This window comes from Talpa occidentalis, unplaced genomic scaffold (genome assembly GCF_014898055.3).
Source record: "Talpa occidentalis isolate TD23 unplaced genomic scaffold, MPIMG_talOcc4v2.1 talOcc4.9, whole genome shotgun sequence".
Taxonomy (NCBI): domain Eukaryota; kingdom Metazoa; phylum Chordata; class Mammalia; order Eulipotyphla; family Talpidae; genus Talpa; species Talpa occidentalis.
The window spans coordinates 28,772,609-28,793,880 of record NW_023605305.1 but is presented as its reverse complement, the minus strand read 5'-3'; the positions used below and the strand labels follow the sequence as shown (position 1 = coordinate 28,793,880).

Here is a 21,272-nt window from a genome sequence, read left to right as displayed (position 1 = left end):
TATCAATAGAAAACCTGGGTTGCAGTTCTTGCTCTACCCCCAATCAATGTTAAAAATTAAAGCTATTGGGCCTCCCCGGTGGCGCAGCAATTGAGCGCTGGGTTGCGAAGCTGCCCACGGCCTCTGCAGTGCCGGTTCAATCCCCGGCTGCTCCCCAGCCACCGAAGGAGGATCCTACATGGCGCGCAGACCTCTCCTGCCGCCCGCTGCTCCCCTCAGCAGTGTACTTCAGTCCTTCTGCCTGCTCTGCTGCCCACTCTGGCTCTGGTGAATTCTCTCACCCTCCCGCGCTTCTGACTGTAACCAGTGCATGTATAAACAAAACAAAAAAACAAATAAAATAAATAAATAAAACATGCACCTATTAAAAAAAAAAAAAATTAAAGCTATTTAATTTCTCCAGAGCTCAATTTCCACTTCCATAAAATATTAGAATCAGCCTAGGTAAACTCTAAGTTCCCTTCTTGGACTGAAATTCTATGATCTGTCCTCCTGGTCAAGGAATCATTTGGGTGAGTTGCTAAGAGGCATACTTTTGAAAAACAGCTCTCAATTACTTCTCCTTCGCCATTACACTCCTCTGAGTTAAGTATCCTTTTTCAACTAACCCTACCTCATTCCTGCCCCTGCTAATAGAGTCCCACAGAACTCAGGCAGATCAGCAAAGCCTAACACATAGACTGGGCTCTCTTGCATTGAACTCATTAAGCCTGATCAACATCTTTATCCTATCACTCTGAATTTCCAGAAGACTGAGACCAAACGCAGTACCTCTCTGAATCTGTATACAATCAAACCTAGTCCTAGCCAATTCGTCATTTAATCTTCCATTTTCCTTTTTGTGATTAAAATGGGTCCAAAAATTATCTGTATACAGATCTACCATGCTACTGGAAACCAACTCAAACTGTGCAAGCTGGCTGAGAAGAACTGGAAAAGAGAGTCCAGGCCCAAGAAAAACACTAAGGCAAGAGAAGCCTGGCAGAGCTCCATGATGAATGTAGAAATCATAGCCCCCTAGTGGATATTTCTTAGGTCCCCACTAAAAAACTACTGCTTAGGGCCCCCCTTGGTGGTGCAGCAGTTGAGTGCTGGTCTGCGAAGCAACAGACCTGCTCACCCCCACACCTCAGCGGTGTATTTCGTCAGTCTGCCTGTTCTGTTCCCCGCTCTGGCTCTGGTGAATTCTCACCCTCCCACGCTTCTGACTGTACCCAGTGCTGGTATAAATAAATAAAAGTCCCCGCTCTGGCTCTGGTGAATTCTATCACCCTCCCACGCTTCTGACTGTACCCAGTGCTGGTATAAATAAATAAAGTTACCAGCACTGGGTACAGTCAGAAGCGTGGGAGGGTGAGAGTATTCACCAGAGCCTTTTATTTATTTATTTATACCAGCACTGGGTGTAGTCAGAAGCGTGGGAGGGTGAGAGAATTCACCAGAGCCAGAGCGGGGAACAGAACAGGCAGACTGACAAAATACATTGCTGAGGGGAGCAGTGGGTAGCAGGAGAGGTCTGCACGCCATGTAGGACCCTCGCGCCAGTGGCTGGGGATCGAACCAGTGCTGCAGAGGCTGCGGGGCAGCTTCGCAACCCAGCGTTCAACCGCTGTGCCACGGAGGAGGCCCTAAATAAATAAATCATTTTTAAAAACTTAATTAATTAATTAATTAATTTTTAAAAAAACTACTGCTTATTTTTAATGCAAGCTGTTGGTCAGTAGATAGCTGAAGTGAATACTTCAGTGCACAAGGCCTAGGGGTGGGTTACACTACTTAAATGAGTGAGAACTGGGTCTGTTCCCAGGGAATTCATATTTTGTTTTTTAAACTGAAGTAACACAGGTTTATAACATTATATAGGTTTCCGGACAGACTAGATATAGATATAGATATAGAAGTGTGTGTGTGTGTGTATACCATATCATGCCTGTCACCAAAAGTCAAGTTTCCATCCATCATCATATATTTGGCCCCTTTTACCCAATTTTTCCACCTCACAGAATTCACAATCTTGAAGATGCATACCCAGTAAAGCTCTGATGCAAGGCTAATGTATTGATAGTTACAATGGGTAATGCCAGAGGTGTGGAAGCACAGAAAACAGAAGCATCACTGCTCAACTGGTCAGCAGCGGTCATAAGGGAAAACTTCCAGGAGGTGGCACACTTGAGCTGAGACCTGAAAGCTAAAAGAGGTAGAGGCCAACTGGATGGGATAGGAGTATTCTAGAGAAAAAACATGAGCAAAGGTTGGTGGTTTATTGGGGCAACAGAGAGTAACAAGATGTGACTGAATCACATAAAACCTAGAGAAGAAAGACATATAAAGCTATTGAAGGTGGCTGCAACCAGATTTTAGCTGGCAGCCTAAGGAAATGGAACTTAATAACCTTAGAGAAAAAATAAGCAGATGCAGGGGTGTAAAAGTGTCATATGGTAGATTGATCAAGGTCTTACTTTAAACTGCCTTCAGAAATCTTGATCTACTTAGCAGTCTTCCTTGGTGAACTGACAGAGAAAGGGAGGAAATAATCACAAGCAGAAAAAAAATACCAGATTAGCAAGCAAACATTATCGCCCCCTATGACCTACGGAGCAGAGAACCTTTCATATTCAGTGACTGATCCTGACTGGGTCAAGTAGAAAGCCAACCTTACCCAAGAGACCAGCCCCATGACTTACGGCAACAGCCAGTCTGCAGCAGAGCTAGTGTCTTTCCTCCAGGGGCTGCACAGAGGTCAAGCACAGTGTCACCAGGCTGCAGGCCAAGGGCCAAGACAGGTAATAAGGAAGCAGCATCCATCAGGTAGTAGTCCATGACACCCAGACTGCCAACCCTGGAAGAGAGGAAACCACCTTATAGTCAAATTGCAGGTCAGGAGACCCACTAGGGGTCAAGGCCGCCAAGTCCACACCCTCCAGGGCTACTAAGCTCTACTCAGCAAAAACTCATTCCTCAGACCCATACTTAGTTATTTATTCACTAACTCAATCATCTACACAGCAACCAGAGCAAACCTTTTAAAACAGAACAATTTGCTCTAATCTAGCCACACTAGTCATCTATTCCTTAATTAAGCCAAGCATGCTCCTGTCTCAGACTTTTATAGTTATTTTGCCTTCTGCCTACAGCACTCTTCCCCCAAATATCCCTTATCTGCTTCCTCACTTTTTTCAGGTCTCTCCTCAAAAGCTACCTCAGACAGGCACGGGCATTCCCTGACTACTCTATTTAAAAATAGGGTCCCTTTAGGGCCTCCCTGATGGCGCAGGGGTTAAAGTCTCAGTGCTATCAAACTACTTCCAGCCACTGTAGTATGAGTTCAATGCCTGGCCAGGGAGCTAAACCATATGACACAGCAGACTCCTCCTGTTTTGCCCACTCTCCCCTCAGCAGTGTATTTTAGTAGATCTGCTTGTTCTGCACCCCACTCTTGTCTCTGGTAAATCCGCTCACTCCCGTACCTCTGGTTTATATCCCAGTTCTTCTATGCATAAATGAATTTTAAAGAATAGCAGCCTCTTACTCCTATAACTTTCTATTTCTCTATCTTGCTTTATTTTCCTTTAAAGCACTTACTATTCACTGCATATGTAGAGATGTGTGTCTTTGTATATGTGTTTTTTTTTTTTTAAGATTCTGAGTCCATTTTATTTTATTTTTAAAGATTTATTTTTATTTATTTATACAAGCACTGGGTACAGTCAGAAGCGTGGGAGGGTGAGAGAATTCACCAGAGCCAGAGCGGGGAGCAGAGCAGGCAGAAGGACCGAAGTACACTGCTGAGGGGAGCAGCGGGCGGCAGGAGAGGTCTGCGCGCCTGTATATGTGTTTCTCCCTCTGTCTCTCCCTACTACAATGAGGGCAAGAATTGCCTGCTTTGTTCACCGTAATATCTCCAACAACTGAAAGAGTGCCTGGTTTATAGTAGAAAGTCAGTTTTACTGGGTTACATATTGAGACACAAAGTGTTTTGCAGGTTTAGAGAAGAATGTCGTCAATTGTGCCTGTCAGAGTTACATGTTATAGATACTGGCCTTCATTAGGTTAAAAAAAAAAAAAATAGACAGCAGGAGAATTCCAAACAGAAGAAGAAAGAATAGACACAGAAGCATGGAAATCCACAGCTTCTTTCAGAAACAGCGAGAAATACAGTGTGCAAGAAATACAAAGTGCATGCCTCTATCTAACAAAGTAGTTAGAGGCCAGAGTGTAAAAGATCTTAAATGCCATGCTTAGAGGAATCTGGGCTATAACTTTAGGCATTTATCAGAAGTTTTTAAGGAAAATGACATGATCAGCTACTGAGTTTAGAAAGCTAGGTGAACTAGAACAAACTGGAACTAGATACCAATGGGAAAGCTGTTTTAAGAGTCTAGGTAAGAACCCATGAGGAATAGAGGCAGCAATGCTGTGGGGAAAAAGAGTCAACAATTGACAGACAACAATCTAATGGTTACAAAAAGACACTGTCATAAAGGAAACAAGCAGTGCACTCATTCCTTTGCCTAAGACACAGCTCAGCACAGCCACCAAAGGAGATAGACACAAAGAGATAGAAACCTGGTCCCTTCTGCTCTGACAAGAAGGGAGCTTTTTCTGGGAGAAAAAGCTGTGACAAGTCTCAGACAACAGTACCGAAAGTCAGTTACAACAGTCACAAGGTTGTTGATACCGCCAGTATTCACAAATGGGCTCAGGTTGTGACTGAGTAGTTTCAAAGTCAAATCACACTGGGATTGTCTGTGAAACATTGTGCCTTCCAAAGAATGATAAACTAGAAAATCTGAGAAGAGCACAGAACTGCTACCAAACAGCACTGGCCAACAAACCCATCCTCATCAAGTCCCTTCCTCCTCTGCAAAACAACATTTCTTAAGGGGCGGACGGGAGTGTGTGTGTGTGTGTGTATGTGTGTGTGTGTTCGTTCAGTGTATGTTTGAGCAGTTTTGAAAGTTACAGTTGTTCCGTGTGTGTGTGTGTTCGTTCAGACAGTGTATGTTTGAGCAGTTTTGAAAGTTACAGTTGTTTCGTGTGTGTGTGTTCATTCAGACAGTGTATGTTTGAGCAGTTTTGAAAGTTACAGTTGTTCCTTCAAAAAAAAAAGCACAATTTTTCAGACGCTTTCAAGAGGTTCCTGAATTTCCTGACTATAACCATAATTCCTGAGAGCTTGATTTATAGGGCACCCGTAAAGACAAGAAGGAAAAAAAACATACAGGGATTGCATCCCCCCATTATTCTCAGAGCATCCTCCCTCAGCAGAAACTAAGCACCTCAGGCAACTTAGAAAACCACATGGCTTTTCCTCCAGGGTTCAGCCTAAAATCTATTCCTCCAAATTGGTGCCCAGTCCTGTCCAATACATTCCTTCTCCCACAGTGACTGAAATGATCTTCCTGAAGTATGACTTAGATAAGAATAACATCAATAGTAAGAGAGACTATATTGCAGATACTATAATGGATGTTCAATATGCATTATTTCAGTTAGTCCTCACCACAAACCTATGAGGCAGGAGAATCCAGATGCCAGGGCCAGATAGTCTGAATTTCAAATCCAGCCCAGTTCATTAGTTTTATGACCTTCAGCAAATTATTCAACTTCTCTGGGCCTCAGTTTCTTCAGCTATCATAACAGCACCTGCCATATAAGAGTACTGTCGGGACTACAGGAATTAGTAGGCACTTAGAATAGCAGATAATACATAGTGAGTGACTGTCAGTTTTTACTACCATTATTTTCCAGATAAGGAAACCAATGAAAAATGACTAACAAGTGATGAAGGCAGGATCCAAATCTAGGTTTTCTTAACTCTACAGCCCATGCTATAACCAGAGTGCACCATCTCATCTTACTGCATTTCACTTTATTGCACATCACAGATATTGCCACAAGTTGGTCTGTGGCAACTGTGTGTCAAGCAAGTCTATCAGTGGCACTTTTCTAACAGTACAGGCTCAGTCCATGTTCCCTGAGTCACAATATTTCTAACTCTTTCATTATTATTATATCTGTTATGATGTTTGATCATCAGTAATCACTGATGTTAACTATTGTAATATCCGGGGCACTGCAAATCATGCCAATATTAAACAGTAAACTTCATCAATAACAGTCATAAGCGTGGGCCTCCCTCATGGCGCAAGGTGTTAAGACGCAGCACTATGAAGTTATCCGCAGCCACTGCAGCACGAGTTCCAACCCCAGACAGGGAGGTGACCCACATGGCACAGCAGACTCCTCCTGTCTGTTATAAGAGTCTACGTAAGAACCTATGAGAAACAGAGGCAGCAATGCTGTGGGGAAAGAGAGTCAACAATTGACAGACAACAATCTAATGGTTACAAAGGGACATTTCTCCTGACTCACCCGCTGCTCCCCTCAGCAGCGTAATTCAATCTACCTGTTCTGCTCCCCACTCTGCCTGTGGTGAATCCTCTCTCTCTCTCTCTCTCTCTCTCTCACACACACACACACACACACACACACACACACACACCAGCCTACACCCCAGCTCTTGTATGCATAAATAAATAAATCTTTTAAAAATAAATAAATAGGGCCTCCCCTGGTGGCACAGCAGTTGAGCACTGGGCTGCAAAGCTGCCCGCAGCCTCTGCAGCGCCGGTTCGATCCCTGGCCACCAGCAAGGGTCCCACAAGGCGCACAGACCTCTCCTGCTGCACCCGCTGCTCCCCTCAGCAGTATATTTCGTCAGTCTGCCTGTTCTGTTCCCCACTCTGGCTCTGGTGGGTTCTCTTACCCTCCCGTGCTTCTGACTGTACCCAGTGCTTGTATAAATAAATAAATCTTTTAAAAAATTAAAAATTAAAATAAATAAAGTAAGTACCTCACCTGTGCTGCACCTCAGTTTCCTCAATGTAAAGAGAAACAGTAATATTACTACCTCAGAGGGCTATTGACAGAATAAAAGGTGGTAACTTATGTACAGCACTCAGAAAAATGCCTAGCATGTATAAGCATTCAGATATTAGCAATACTATGACCCCTATTAAAGATGGAAGGCACTGGGTCTCCTCACGTCTACTTCCAGCATATTTTCAGGATAACCCCAGGCATGGAATTAGGTCCTACCTGGCAGGAGGAAAGCGGCTGACATCCCCTCTGGCGAAAGTGAAGCATCGAAGGTTAGGACTGTAGGCCCAAGAGGAAGAGAACAGAGGCGCAGTCTGGCCCCCTTCAGGTTCCTGTTCCCCATGGGAGATGGTTTCATTCACAAAGTCCCTGGCATTCAGCTGCTCCAGCTCAGCACAGACATGATCCCAGGTGGCAAAGTTATTGACCAGCGCACCATACTTCTGCTCTGAGAGGAGACTGACCCGGATTGATGGCCAAAGATCCCCAAACTGCACACTGTAGGTCATGTCAAAATTCTGCAAAGCCAGTTGAGTGGCAGGCAATTTGGGCTCTGTGGCAGCCTGAAAGGGGAAAAACAGGCTTTATGGTCTTTCAGTCTTGTTTCTATCCCCTATTGCTTGACCCCACCACTACCTCAGAAGCCTGGGCAAATGTGGATCCAACTGGTGCCCACTTCTATCTTGACATCCTGCCAGTGCCTGCCAGAAAAGTGTGGAACAGAGGAGGAGTGAGGAGCTGGACTTTGTATTTCAGGGTTGTAAGAGAAGCTTCTTTTAAGCTTCTTTTAAGCTTAGCTCTGACAATAGCACGTAGGAATCAGCAAGAAAGGGGTCATTCCTTAAAGCCTTGACCTAAAAGGAATTTAAAAGAATGAGAGTTCAGGAAAAGATTCTCAAGAAGAATTCTACAAAAGGTTGGAAGAAACTTAAAAATAGGCTTAAAAATAAAAAATTCTCTCTGAAGACTCCTTTCACTTTCTAAAGCACTTTCACAGCTCCAAGCATATGTGAGCACAACAACAGATAACTCAAAGGGGATACAAAAACATCAACCTTTCAGGCTTCCCTGGTGGCGCAAGGGGTTAAGAAGCAACCTATGAAGCTGTCCACAGCCTCTGTAGCATGAGTTCGATCCCCCAGACGGCCAGGGAGCAACCCACATGGCGCAGCAGACCTCTCCTGACTCGCCTGCTACTCCCCTCAGCAGCATAGTTTGGTCAATCTGCCTGTTCTGTTCCCCACATTCTGTTTCTGGTGAATTCTCTTACCCCCAACACCTCTGACCTGTACCCCAGCTCTTGTATGCATAAATAAATAAATCTTAAAAAAAATATATCAACCTTCCATATGTGATGGAGATGAGGGTAACTTACCTAAGGTCATGCAGTGACTGACACCATAATGCTCAGATTCACAGGGTTGAGGGGCACTTAAGCAGAGTTCTCAGACCCCAAGAAGGTGAGTAGTGCTCACAAAAACTTTGAGGTATGAACCATAATGGAACTTCTAGGATGACTGCTATGGGAGTAGCAGAGAAAAATATGAGTCAGGTTTTAAGAGCATAAAAAAAGGAAAATGAAGACCTCAACCGAGGAGTCACGTTGGTCCTGGTTGCCATAGCTGGGAAGCTTGCTTCTCAGTCTTTTTACTCTCTAGAATTTCACATTGGCCTGAATTTTTAGACTGGTCAGAACTCTTGCTCTTTTGTCCTCATTTTCTAACTTTCTGGGCACTCGTGCTCTGACCATGACCTCTGCCAAGGCTGGGACTCTTGCTCCGGCTCCTGTTACTTGGGGGACTCTTGCTCTTATCCTGCCTTGTATTAAGGCGAGGACTCTTGCTTCGGCTCCGACTTTTGCTATGGAGAACACTCTTGGTCTTGCCTTGTTGGGAACTCTCACTCTGGCCCTGATTTCCACTAAGTTGAAGATTCTCATGATGATTCTGATATATGTTTTGGTGGGGACTATCGCTCCGGCTCAGACTTCCGTTTTTAAGGGAAATCCTGCTTTGACTCACACTTGTGCTAGGATGGAGACTCTTGCTTTGACTCCGACTTCCACTAAGGTGGTTGAGGCCCTCACTCTGGCTCACACTTCTGTTTTGGTGGGCAGTCTTGCTCTGACTGTCACTATTCTGGCGTTCACTAATAACAGTCAAACTACAGCTGGAATTAGAGCTACCGCTGGAACTCATGGGTGAAGGCACAGGACAACTATAGGGGATCCGGGAGGGCTCTTTGCAGGGTTCTCGAGAAGCTACAGAGTAGACATGGAGGCCACAGGGCACAGGATCAGGGTGGTCCCAGGGTCGGGAAGCAATGGGTAAATTTTGGGGGTCAAAGGGTGTTCTCAAAGGGATAAAAGAATAGATGTGGGTAGAACAAGGAGGTGCCACAGGCTGGCGAGGGCATTGGGGTAGGCCCCTGGGAATAATACAGGTGCCACAGGGGGGCACCATGGGCTGGTGCTGGCACTGAGATGGACATATGAATTGATTGAGGGTACCAGGGACTGGGCAGGGATTGGAGGTGGAGGGAGTCACAGAATATATATGGGTATTGCAGGGGGGCTCTTTGGAGGGTCCATGGGGGCTGCCCTGAGCACACCTAATAGGTATGACAGGATCACAAGGAAGGGAGAGGGGAAGGGAAGTAGGGACAACAGTTTTGAGTGTTCTGGGGACTGTAGTACATAAGGCAGGCTCTTGGGGAATTTCCTTTGGGCAGGGATCAGAGCAAGTTGTGATGGATGCCACTGTGTAAGAAGGACCAGAGAGCCCAGGATGGGAGGCAGGTGAAGGACTAGGGCAGGCCACAGGGTGCTTGGGCTGGTTGGAATGAGTATGCTGAACAGTGGTGACCAGGGAATGACATCTCTGGGGAGCACGTGGCTCTCTTAACTCCAAGCATTTGGGGGACTTCACCTGGGGAGGAACTGGGGTAGGGAGAGGGGGGTCATTATAACTTCTGTGGGGAGATAACTGGGGTACAGACACAAACTGGTTGCCCAGGGGTGAAGGGAAAGAGAAGGCAGAATAAGTGCAAGGAGTGCACAAGGGAAGAGGTGATTCCTGAGGACAGGGAAGATCAGAAATCATAGAGCGTGGGTTTACATGGACATAAGAGCTCCCACCAGTCTCCCAGGAGAAAACAGACTCAACGCAAGATTTCCTCGGAGTCTGGGGTTGGGGTGAGCAAGGAGAACCAGTACTCACAGGGAGTAGGCGTATAGCACAAGGGCTCCCAGGAGCAGATCTGTGGGCTTCTGGGGAAGGGAGATGGGAACAGTGATAAGAGCCCTCCTGAGATGTTCGTGCCCGACAAGAAAGTGGGGAGCCACAATTTTTCCCAAGGGGCAGATCAAGCTGTGGTTTAGGGTCACAAGGGTCTGGAGACTTAAGGCAGCCATGGCGAAAGCTGCTAGAAGGTGGGGAAGATGCTGGGGAAAGAGGAGGATCATTATAACTTCTCCGGGAGGACCATGGAGAGAGCAGAGTGGAAACCGTCTGCCCAGTTTCCTGAACCCTGTGAGAAAGGGGTGGGGTAAGTATAGGTCTAGTTTCCATGGAGTGGTGAGTAAGGGGAGGTGAAATTATGGGGCAATTTCCCTGGGACCCATGAGGAATGGAAGGTGAAATCATAGGACCAGTTCTGGTGGACTTATCAGTAAAAAGAGATGAAATCATGGGATCAGTTTCCAAGTGTACATGAGAAAGCGGAGGGCAAGTCCCAGGGCCGGCTACCAGGGCTGAAGGGTAACAGGAGCAAAGGTAAGTGTTCTGGTCACAAGGTTTTGATGGACAGGAACATAGGGGTCTTGAGGGATTGATGCAGCTGCAGTAAGGACCCCGCGGACAGAGAGGGCATGGCCTCAGAAGGCTGCACCGGTCAAAACAAGGGCTTGGAGGGGCTGAACCCGAAAGAACAGTTTCTTGGCAGTAGGGCCTTCCAAGGAGGGGAGAACAAGGTTCAAAAGAACATCTCCCCAAGCTCAGAGAAACCTGTGGGGGTGAGGAAGGGGGAGGGACCGGCGTGGGGAGGGGGATAGGCGTGCTGATAACAGAAGAAATTCCAGGGCCACAGGTGATGCCAGAGATAGGGTCTCTGGAAAAGAGGGGAGAGCCTAGGGAATGAGGGGGGTCGCTGCACCTTTTGCCTGGGTTTGGGGAAGGGCAGGGAGTATGAGCAAGGTGGTCGCTGTAACCTTCCCCGGGCGCCAGAGGCAGATCGAGGGTGAGGAAGGGGTTGAATCCTTTCCCGGAGGGCGGCGGTGACCCAGAAAGGTTGGGAAAGTCGCTATTACATTTTTCGAGGGGTGAAGGCGGCCTGGCGGGAAGTTCTAGGAGGAAAGGAGAAGTGGTCATGGGAGGGGGTAGGGAAAGAGGGAGGGAAGAAAGGGAGGGAGAGGAAGAGAGAGGAAGGGAAGTGGAAGGGATAGTGAGGGCCAAGGGGAAGGTAACCAAGAGTTGGGGAACGAGAGGTGGTGACATAACTGAAAGAATGAGCGCGGAGGCGATTACGTAACTTTGAGGGGTGGAGTCAGAAGCCAAACTGAACGAGACAAGAGAGCAGAAGGCTGCTGAGCAAATAAAAAGGCGAGGCGAGGTTATGACGTAACAGATGCGAACGGGAGGAGTCTAGTGACGCTCCCTGCGGGGCGGGGAAAAAAGGTCGAAGCCGAGGAGAGTGGCTGGAGTAGCGAATTTAACTGAGGGGGCGGGACGTGAAGGGCTAAAGTTTCCCAAGGAGCGGCGGCAAAAGGCCGCATTTGCTGTTCCCTTCCGGACCCACGGCTGGACCTTACCCATTTCTTCTTATGGCGATGTCTTCGCGGGACCGAGATGAAGGTCGCACGCCTCAGTACGTCCCCAACACCTCTGAGTACCAGCGCAGCCATGTTGGTGTGTGCTGCGAAGTAATTCCGCCCGGAACCGCGACTGGAGACTGGCGGGTTCCGGAACGGTGGTGTGCGCTCTCGGCGAACAGGGGAGGGAATTATCGCTGACTCTCTCGGGCCCCGCCCATCTTAATGTCCCAGGCGCAAGTCCCACCTGCCAAGGATGTTCTGGGAGCTGGTGGGAGAAAAGCTAGCAGCCATTTGCACAAGAAACCGTTGGCTCTGTCTGAATGGTTGGAACATTGCGAGAAAGTCCGAAAAGGTCCCTAATCCTGTTGTGGAAATCAGGGAGGACTAGGAGCTGGCAGTTGGGTACCGAAAGAGACAAAAGAGGGCGGGTAGAGCCTTCTAGGCAGTTGTTCCAGGACACAGCTCCTGGGGTAAAGAAAAAAACGAGTCTAGACCTACAAAGGTAGGTTTATATTGAAGGTAATGAAGGTTAAGTTTCATTACCTGTTATTTGTCCCGCTCCTTTCAAGACTGTATCTAATTTTGTACTATTTTTCTTAATGAATGCCTTCCAAATTGTGTAAGCGTTAGCATCCACAAAATGACTGTACCATAAGGAGCCGCTAGAGAGGAGGGACCTGGTAAGATGAGAGTTTTAAGTGATCATCTGACAGCTAGTTATCTGAATAGGTAGGTGAAGACAGGAATTCAAAGTGAGATATGATGGTGTGGATTAGTGTGGTAGTAGTGGAAATCGAGAGTGAATTTTACTTATAATTAAGAGACTTACCAGACTTGTCGACTGATTACACTATTTGAAATAGCACAAATTTTTTTTTATTTTTTTATTTTATATATACTTCACAGCACAAGTTTTTAACTGGCCTCTTACTGTGCTTTATTCTTATAACTTATTATCACCTGATATATATTTGTTATCTTATAGCAAAATGATCATTTTTCAAAAGGATAAAACATAACTCAAATACAAATATAAAATGCTAGAGATTTAGTCATAATCAGCCACTCATCCATTATTATCCTAAATAATCAGAGAACACATGAGATTGTAAGACTTGCTCAAATGAGAATCTGAGTTTCAGAGATAAGATTATCAGCCAAAGGAATACTGAGAATTTACTAATTGTTGAAAATTACCTGCATTGCTCTCAGACAAGATTTGCATTGCCATCTATTTTCTACAAGTTAACCTCTACCCCTGCAAAGTTGTAAGATAGCTTTATCAATATAAAGTCAGTCAAAGGTATAACCCAGCAATGCAATGAAAGAGCACCCATTTACAGTTCTCGACAATTTTGTGGACATGTCTCCTCTTGCTAGAACATAAGATTTAAAAGAGAACATTCAAATACATTAATTTCTTCTTGAGTGTCTAATCTTTTACCTTGTCCAGTGAAATTTGTCAGATATTGTATTTTTAAGCTCCATTTTTATATTTCCCATTACTTGCCCCACTATGTTTTTAATTTCCATTAAATCCCTGAGCCTAATTATAATAGCTATCTCAAAGTCCTTATGCTATTTTATCACATTTTACATAAGAAAAAAAATTCTAAAAAAAAAAGATGAGACAGGTCTACAGATCATAGGACTTTATTAAGATGGAATACTGTTAATTACACAGACTACTGTGTAAGCCCAAATCCACAAGTTTCACATGAACTTACACAAATAAGAACTAAATGGCATGTTCAAAATCATAAGGAATTATCCTGATGCCCCGGTGACAAAAGCTGGGGCGAATGAGGCTGCACATTTACTTCAAGCTGGTAAAGAGTTTGTGGGCCACCTAGATGGGGGAAGAAAGGATGTCATCAATTGTCAGTTTTAATGCCATGGCATATCAAGTTTTTCATGACCTGACACAGTACTGCCTTTTCTCTCCACTATCCTTTTCATATACCCACATCCTTCTGGAACCTTGGGGAATTCCCTTCAATTGCCTGAATTCCCTTTTATTTGAAACTCTTCCCCACTCTATCTTTTATTTATCCTTTAAAACATAACATGTTATTTCCTGCAAGCCTTCCTTAAACAAGTCCTTATCCCCAAACAAATTTGTCCCTCTGTCCTCCCCACAGAAATTTATATAACTATATTACAGGACTTATTAATTCAACAAATATTTATGGAACATCTACTATATGCCACATGTTGTAGGTGATGAACAAGTTATAAGTCTCTGGCCTAAAGTGAATGAGAAAAATAAGGTAACGTGGTAATAAACAGACAAATGTAGTAAATATGGTAGCTCATAGATAAATGCTATGAGGGGGGAAAAGGGTGGGGTAGAGCAGCTTTAAATGGGGACAGCAGGCCTCCCTGGTGGCACAAGGGGTTAAGACACAACACTGTGAAGCAATCTGCAGCCACTGCAGCATGAGATCAATCCCCGCCAGGGAGCTACCCAGGAGCTACCTCTGCTGTCTCGCCCACTGCTCCCCTCAACAGTGTATTTCAGTCGATCTGCCAGTTCTGTTCCCGACTCTGTCTCTGGTGAATCGTCTCACCCCCTACCCACACCTGTGGCCTGTACCCGTTCTTATATGCATAAATAAATAAATCTTTAAAAAAAAAATGGGGGGAGCGTAAGTGAAGGCTATCTTGAGGTGATAACACCCAAGAGATTTAAATAGTTTACTATTCTGTCTCAACTCAGTAAAAGGACCATGCCCGTCTTATTCTCAGATCTTAACCCACTGCTTATTTTAAAAGATTTACCACGTTAGTCATACATTTTTATACCACTAGGTACATTCATACTGTGCTACAATCATCAATCTCTAGAACTTTTTCAGCTTCCCCAACTGAAACTTTGTACCCATTAAATAATACCACATTTCCCCCTTCCTTGGGTCCCTGGCAATCAGCATTCTTACTGTTTCTATCAATTTACTATTCTAGGTACCTCCTCAAAGTGAAATATATTTGCCGTCTTCTGATTTATTTCACTTAGCATGTCTTAAGGGTACATCCATGTTGTAGAACATGTCATTTCCTTTTTAATGGTGAGCAGCATCTCATTGTATGTACACACAGGTTTTTGCTCATTCACTCATCAACAGACAATTGAGTTGCATCTACCTTTTAGCTATTGTGATAGCTGCTATGAACATGCATGTAAAAATATCAGAGTCCCTGAACAGACTCAATTCTTTTTTTTTTTTTTTTTAATAGAGGCATGTTTTTTATTTATTTGTTTGTTCGTTTTTTGTTTATACATGCACTGGGTACAGTCAGAAGCGCGGGAGGGTGAGAGAATTCACCAGAGCCAGAGTGGGGAGCAGAGCAGGCAGAAGGACCAAAGTACACTGCTGAGGGGAGCAGCGGGCGGCAGGTGAGGTCTGCGCGCCATGTGGGACCCTCCTCCGTTGGCCGGGGAGCAGCCGGGGATCGAACCGGCGCCGCAGAGGTCCGCTGGCAGCTTCGCAACCCAGCGCTCAACCGCTGCGCCACCAGGGAGGCCCAATTCTTTAGAGTATATACCCAGAAATGGAATTGCTGGATTATATGATAACTCTACATGTAATTTTTAAAGGTACCTGATTTGTCTTTATTGCTAAGTAATATTCCATTATATGAATACCACATTTTATTTATCCATTATCAGTTGGCAGACATTTATATTATTTCCATTATGAAAAATACTTCTATAGGCCTCCCTGGTGGAGCAGGCAGTTGAGCACAGCGCTGTGGAGCTGGCCGCAGCCTCTGCAGCACAAGTGAGATCCCAGCCAGCTGGGGAGTTACCCACATGGCACGGCAGACCTCTCCTATCTCGTCTGCTGCTCCCCTCAGCAGTGTATTTCAGTAGATCTGCCTGTTCTGTTCCCCACTCTGTCTCTGGTGAATCCTCTCACCCTCCTGCACATCTGGCCTGTACCCCGGTTCTTGTATGCATGAATAAATAAATCTTAAAAAAAAAAAAAAGAAAAAGAAAAATACTTCTATGAACAATCTGTGTACACAATTCTATGTATATGTTTTCATTTCTCTTGGACATATATGTAGAATTGCTGGGTCATGCCAATTCTATGTTTAACATTTTCAAGAACTGCCAGACTGTTTTCCACAGGGTTGTACCAATTACGTTCCCATCAGCAAGGTCTGAGATTTCCAATTTCCTCCATATTGCCAACACATCTTTTTTATTACAGTGACTCTATGGTATGTGTATTAGTATCTGATTGTTGTTTGGACTTGCATTTTCCTGATAGATAATGTAAAGAACATCTTTTCATATGCTTATTAGCCACCTAATCAGTTTAACACAATCAACCATAGCAAACTTTGTCTTTTAATTTATTTAAACACAAGTTTACTTTAAAAATCTTATTTTATAACCAATTATTATGTATTATGTATAAGACACACTAGAGGACAGAAATTGTTTTAAAGAATAGTCTGTTACTTAAAAGCACATAATCTAGCTTCCCCATTGTTCAGCAGTGCAAGTTGAGACTTTATTTCTCTTCTCTGAGACTATTTCTTATCCGTAAATGTAAAATGCAGATAATGACACCTACTATCTCCAGTGGAAGTGGTAGGTTTAGGTAAGATTATTTAAAGCTCAATACTGGATGCCTAACATACTAGGTAAATTTTGTTGATAGATCTGGCTCTTGGATGGAAAAGTTGTCAGTACCACATCTTCCCTGGCCACTGTAAGCTTTCCGCTTATTTTAAACTGACTTACACAGTGGTCCCTTGCATGCAAGAAGTCAAAGAGCTCCTCAGTGCAATCCTCCTCTGTCTGTGATCGGGAGGATACACGCTCATCACAGAGCTCTAGTCGCTCCCGAGCCTTTACACATTTCTCCAGTTGCTCGCAATGTTCTCTCATTGTTGTCAGGGGATCCTGTAGAAGAAACACGGAAACCAACATAGGGGCTTAAGGGGGAGACACACAAACCATCTGCTTTGATTAATACAACCACCAAACCAAGGTGCTGCCTCTGATTTACCGTGCAGAAGGCCAGCTGGCAGAGCCACACTGCAGCCAGAAATGGCAGAATGGGGTCTCCCATTCAATTCTGATGCTAAGTAGTAGGGGATAGTTTCACATTCCTGCCTTCCAAGGTTGCCAGTATGCACTGAAAGCCTCAGTCCTATCTGAAAAACAAGGTGGTAAAGGAAACCTGGCCAAACTTGAAGTAGCTCTAGAGGAGGCATTACTTGTTAACATAGCAGTTTGAAATATGTAATGCCTGTGGATTTCAATTTCTCTTATCTGACAGCCAGGTCTATGTACCCCAGCCGCCCAGCTAGAAAGGCAATATTAACAAGGAGAAGGACCATTTAAGAAAAGCTCCTTCCAGAATTCTTTAATAAACCACAAAGAGCAGATGATTGAATACTAGTCTCTCAAGATGCTGCTCTACAGCCTGACACCATGACTAGACAAACTCTAAACCAAGAAAAGACTCAGCTTTTGAGGCCCACACCCCCAAACACTCCACTGCACAGGAAATACTGTTCTCTTTCTCCACTCCCATTATTTCCAAGGTGTCAACTAAAGACTCCATAAAACATCCTTAAGGTTTCAGTTTCACAAAGCTCAAACTTCCTTCTACCAAGATGGTTCCAAACCGGAGACAGTTCTTACCACTAATTCCTCCTCCTCCGCTTCCTCCTACAAAAGGAAAACAAAATTAATGTTAGCAATAACTTTATTACATCTATATAGCTCCAAAATATTGATGATGTAATTAGTGAGGGTTGACGTTATAGTGATGTTAAATTTTTTGTATTTTATGATGCTTTGACATGGAAGGGAACCTTGCTAATCCTGGAGATGCTGCCTCTCCAGAGCTGGATAATCTCTAGATATAGCAAACAACTTGTCTAGTGTCACAGATTTCAAATGCAAGCCAGCCGATCTAAAACCCATTTGTATAACTCTCCACATTCTTTTATCTAACTTTAAACCAATTATTGCTCCTACCCCAATCACCCCAGGAACAACCAGACAACAAGGGACCCCTCCAATAGCCAGAGCCCACCCCAAATCAAACTTTCCAATCCTAAATTTGCTAGAGCTAGTCTACCCTGCCTCACCCAATCCTTCCCTCAGAAATCAAGGCTGTGGTTTCTCTGGCTTCTTCTGACTTTGAAGATCTGAGATGGCCCTGCACTACCCTCATGTGGTCCTGGGTGGTGTGGCTCCCTTTCTCAAGAGAATTGTAAGAAATTCTTTCCAAGGTAGTTGTCTTTACATCTATCACTTTTGAAAGCTGATTAACACACTATCTCACTTTCATTAGCAACTACCTAAAAAAGGCGTGTACACCAACCTAAAGCACTTTCATATTTATAATCATTACAGCACTGCTTTATGAAACTCCCAACTTAGAGATAACAAACACTAGACATTTTCTAATACAGATTCAAGCTGTCAGATGTTCATATGGAAAAGCATTTTGTTCTAAATTCTGTGTAAGTCCCAGCATTACCAAAAATAGCTAAATGTAGTCCTTACAGCCAGATTCAGGTTAGGAAGAATACTAACATTTTTTTCTAGACCCTCAACTTGAATTTTGGAATATGCAAACGGTCAAACCTAAACTATTCCACCAGAGCGTAACTAAAAGATGGTTGTGGACACTGCTTTGTGTCTTGCTGAATGCCCAAGGACTCTAAGTAAACTATATAAGTATGCCAACAGTCTACACGATTCCACAAACCTGGAAACTTTAGGCCCAATCTATTCACTTTTGATGCAGGTGCATAACCTCAAACTTAGTTTCCCTTCTGTCAAGGGGCAATGCAAGAAAAATTCCTTGTGGGAGCATCAGTGCAGACTTAAATCTATGGCAGAATCTGAGCAGTATCAACAATATGCCAAGAGTAAGGTTTTTGCCTGTGTATGCATACATGTGCCCACATTTGGGGGAAAGGAAAGGTATACAGGGAAATAAGGATTATCATCTCAGAAATTCCCCATTATGTTACTCAAAATCCCAACCTTCCTCACTCTCTACTAGGCCCTTCAAGGATGGGCATGTAGCCTGGGGGTAAGGGGTTGAGCAGGCTCAGCTGTAACCCAGGCTACTTATTCTTAGAGGTCTCTCCTAAATATGAAGATGCTATTTAGGATGTTAATTCTAGTCTTTATTTTAATTTTATTTTTTTTAAAGATTTATTTATTTATGCATAAAAGAAGTGGGGCACCTGCCAGAGGTGGGGGGAGGGGGACGGTGAGAGGATTCACCAGAGACAGAGTAAGGAACAGAACAGGCAGGCAGACTATATACACTGCTTGAGGGGAGCAGTGGGAAAGACAGGAGAGGTCTGTTGCACAATGTAGGAAGCTCCCTAGTGAGCTGGGAATTGAACTCGTGCTGCAGAGGCTGTGGATAGCATCATAGTGCTATGCTTAATAAGGAAGCCCTTATTTATTTTTTAATACAGAACACTTCACGAATTTGCATGTCATCCTTGAACAGGGGCTGTGCTAATTGTTTCTGAATCATTCTAATTTTAGTGTATGTGCTGCTGAAACAAGCATTAATTCTAGTTTTTAATTAAATATGCTTTCCTAACCTTGTTCTTTTAAAAAATGCATATTGAAAAGTTTTTCTAAGTACTGAAAAAACAAATCCAAATACCAGTCTGAATATGGACTAGTTAGTATAAAATTTCCAGTCAATGAGAAAAGCCAACATGGAGGCCTCTCTGGTGGTGCAGGGGTTAGTCAGCACTTTTAAGCTAGTGCCAGCCACTGTAGCGGCATGAGTTTGCTCCCCAGTCAGGGAGCTGACCCACATGGCACAGCAGACCTCTCCTGTCTCACCTGCTGCTGCCCTCAGCAGTGTATTTCAGTAAATCTGCCTGTTCTGCTCCCCACTTGGTCTCTGGTGAATCCTCTCACTCTCCCCTCAACCACCTCTGGCCTACACCCACTTCTTCTATGCATAAATAAATTAAAAAAAGAAAAAAAAGTCAACATCACATTAAATTAGAAGATTTAATCTCCAAGAGCTCTAGGTTCTTCATATAAGATACTAGTTTTCTTAATTTTAAAATTACTATTTACTTTCTGGTCTGCTGCTGTGGTGAGTCCTGGTGAACTTGATGGTATACTTCTTGAGGCTAACACCACTTCTTTCTGAAAATGAGACTAGGAAAAATTACAGAATAAACTACTTCCAACTATTCTGAACACATAAGCCCAGAACAGCTGCCCTAATGTATCCAGAAAATAACAAGATAGGAAAAGATATTGGAAACAAAAAGCTAGCTGGCTTCTGTAAGCTGTGTAGCATTGAGGATAAGTCTTGGTTGGCTCTGGAACTATGCTGCTAGGGTTCCATTCTTGGCTCCACAATTTATTACCTATGTGACCTTAGATAAGATATTTAACCTCTCTATGCGTGTTTCCTCATCTGTAAATGGTGGTAATAATTGTACCCAGTACTTAACTTCACAGGACTACTGTGTGGATTAAATGAATTTGTACACAGTAGGCACTCGGAATAGTAACCCATCAATAAATACTGTTATACCTGCATTCTTACTCTGGGAGAGCTCCCCATTTCATCACAATTATACTGCACTTTACTACACCGTCCCCAAAGATATCTTCTCCTCCACCCATCACTTTACCCCCAAAAAGCAGCCACTTTTTCACAGACTCTAGCTTAAGGCCAGTTGTCGGGACTTTCATAGAAGATGCGGCAGGGATTCCTGACCTGTGCTGAGTTAAGTCCTGGGGTGGGGTGATCGGCTTCCTCCACAAACCTGTCAAACCAGGGCCTCAGAATACCTTACTAAAAAATACAGATATTTTTACAAAAACTTAGTAGAACAGCATTTTCGCTGTCGTTAAACCTTCACCACAGGGCCTGGATGAGCGCTGGGCTACGAAGCTGCCCATGGCCTCTGCAGCTCCGGTTCGATCCCCGGCTACCAGGCGAGGGTCCAACATGGCACGCAGACCTCTCCTGCCGCCCGCTGCTCCCCTCAGCAGTGTATTCCGTCACTCTGTCTGTTCTACTCCCTGCTCTGGCTCTGAAGAATTCTCTCACCCTCTCGCGCTTCTGAGTGTACCCAGTGCTTGTATAAATAAATAAATAAAGATAGATAGATAGATAAATAAATCTAAAAAAAAAAAAACCTTCACCACATTCACAGACTGGGGATGCCGAGGCCCAGAGAAAGGCTCCTCATCTACTTGTCAAGGTCACTCGACGAATTCCAAGAAAGGGTGAAGGGAACCAACTCTCCCGACTCTGCAATTTCTAGGGGGTAAAATGCGGGTCAAAGGGGCGCCGGTCGCGTTTTTGGCGGGCTAGGTCCTGGGCCTCAAGGCGGTCAAGACGGTCGAGTCGATAGCTTTGCCTTACCTCCTTGGGATCTCCGGACCCGGTTAGCATCTTTTGCTCGTCCTCCAGCCCCATGTCCGGCTACGTTTCTGAATTCAAGCCGAGCAGCAACAGCGGTAGCTACCCCGCTTCAGGACCAAGAAGGACTTGTAAGGGTCACTCGGCGGATATCCGGCGATATGGCCGGAAGTGCGGCA

The 21,272-nt window shown here is 44.4% G+C and overlaps 2 protein-coding genes and 1 non-coding gene across 12 annotated transcripts in view; all 3 read right to left on the bottom strand.

Annotated features, from left to right (window-relative positions):
* NSUN4 (NOP2/Sun RNA methyltransferase 4) overlaps positions 1–11,822 on the bottom strand; it is a 29,121-nt gene extending 17,299 nt beyond the window's left edge. The window contains exons 1-4 of one of the 7 annotated variants that reach the window (XM_054691485.1): positions 11,690–11,729; positions 8,258–8,402; positions 7,102–7,445; positions 2,685–2,839 (exon numbers count right to left, since the gene is read on the bottom strand). In XM_054691485.1, coding sequence (XP_054547460.1) covers positions 2,685–2,839; positions 7,102–7,391 — 445 coding nt within the window. In that variant the 5' untranslated portion in view covers positions 7,392–7,445; positions 8,258–8,402; positions 11,690–11,729. Of the gene's footprint in view, positions 1–2,684; positions 2,840–7,101; positions 7,446–7,518; positions 7,543–8,257; positions 8,403–8,903; positions 9,143–10,100; positions 11,010–11,034; positions 11,373–11,689 lie in introns of those variants that run through there. The other 6 variants (XM_054691483.1, XM_054691487.1, XM_054691486.1 and 3 more) reach the window with 6 other exon arrangements.
* Positions 11,823–13,302: 1,480 nt separating this feature from the next.
* LOC119236418 (cytochrome b-c1 complex subunit 6, mitochondrial) lies at positions 13,303–21,272 on the bottom strand. 4 transcript variants are annotated; one of them, XM_037500246.2, is made up of 5 exons: positions 21,097–21,272; positions 19,788–19,871; positions 17,358–17,384; positions 16,449–16,610; positions 13,303–13,541 (listed from the first exon to the last, which is right to left on the bottom strand). In XM_037500246.2, exons 1-5 carry the CDS (start codon positions 21,148–21,150, stop codon positions 13,509–13,511), a joined length of 360 nt encoding a protein of 119 aa, XP_037356143.1. In that variant the 5' UTR covers positions 21,151–21,272; the 3' UTR covers positions 13,303–13,508. The 4 variants fall into 4 exon arrangements, with proteins under 4 accessions (XP_037356143.1, XP_037356144.1, XP_037356146.1 ...); XM_037500247.2 differs by having other exon boundaries at positions 19,788–19,859; positions 21,097–21,271; XM_037500249.2 differs by lacking the exons at positions 19,788–19,871; positions 21,097–21,272 and adding an exon at positions 16,717–16,864.
* On the bottom strand, positions 19,153–19,259 carry LOC119237303 (U6 spliceosomal RNA). The gene has a single exon (XR_005123250.1). It is a non-coding gene; the product is annotated as a U6 spliceosomal RNA (small nuclear RNA).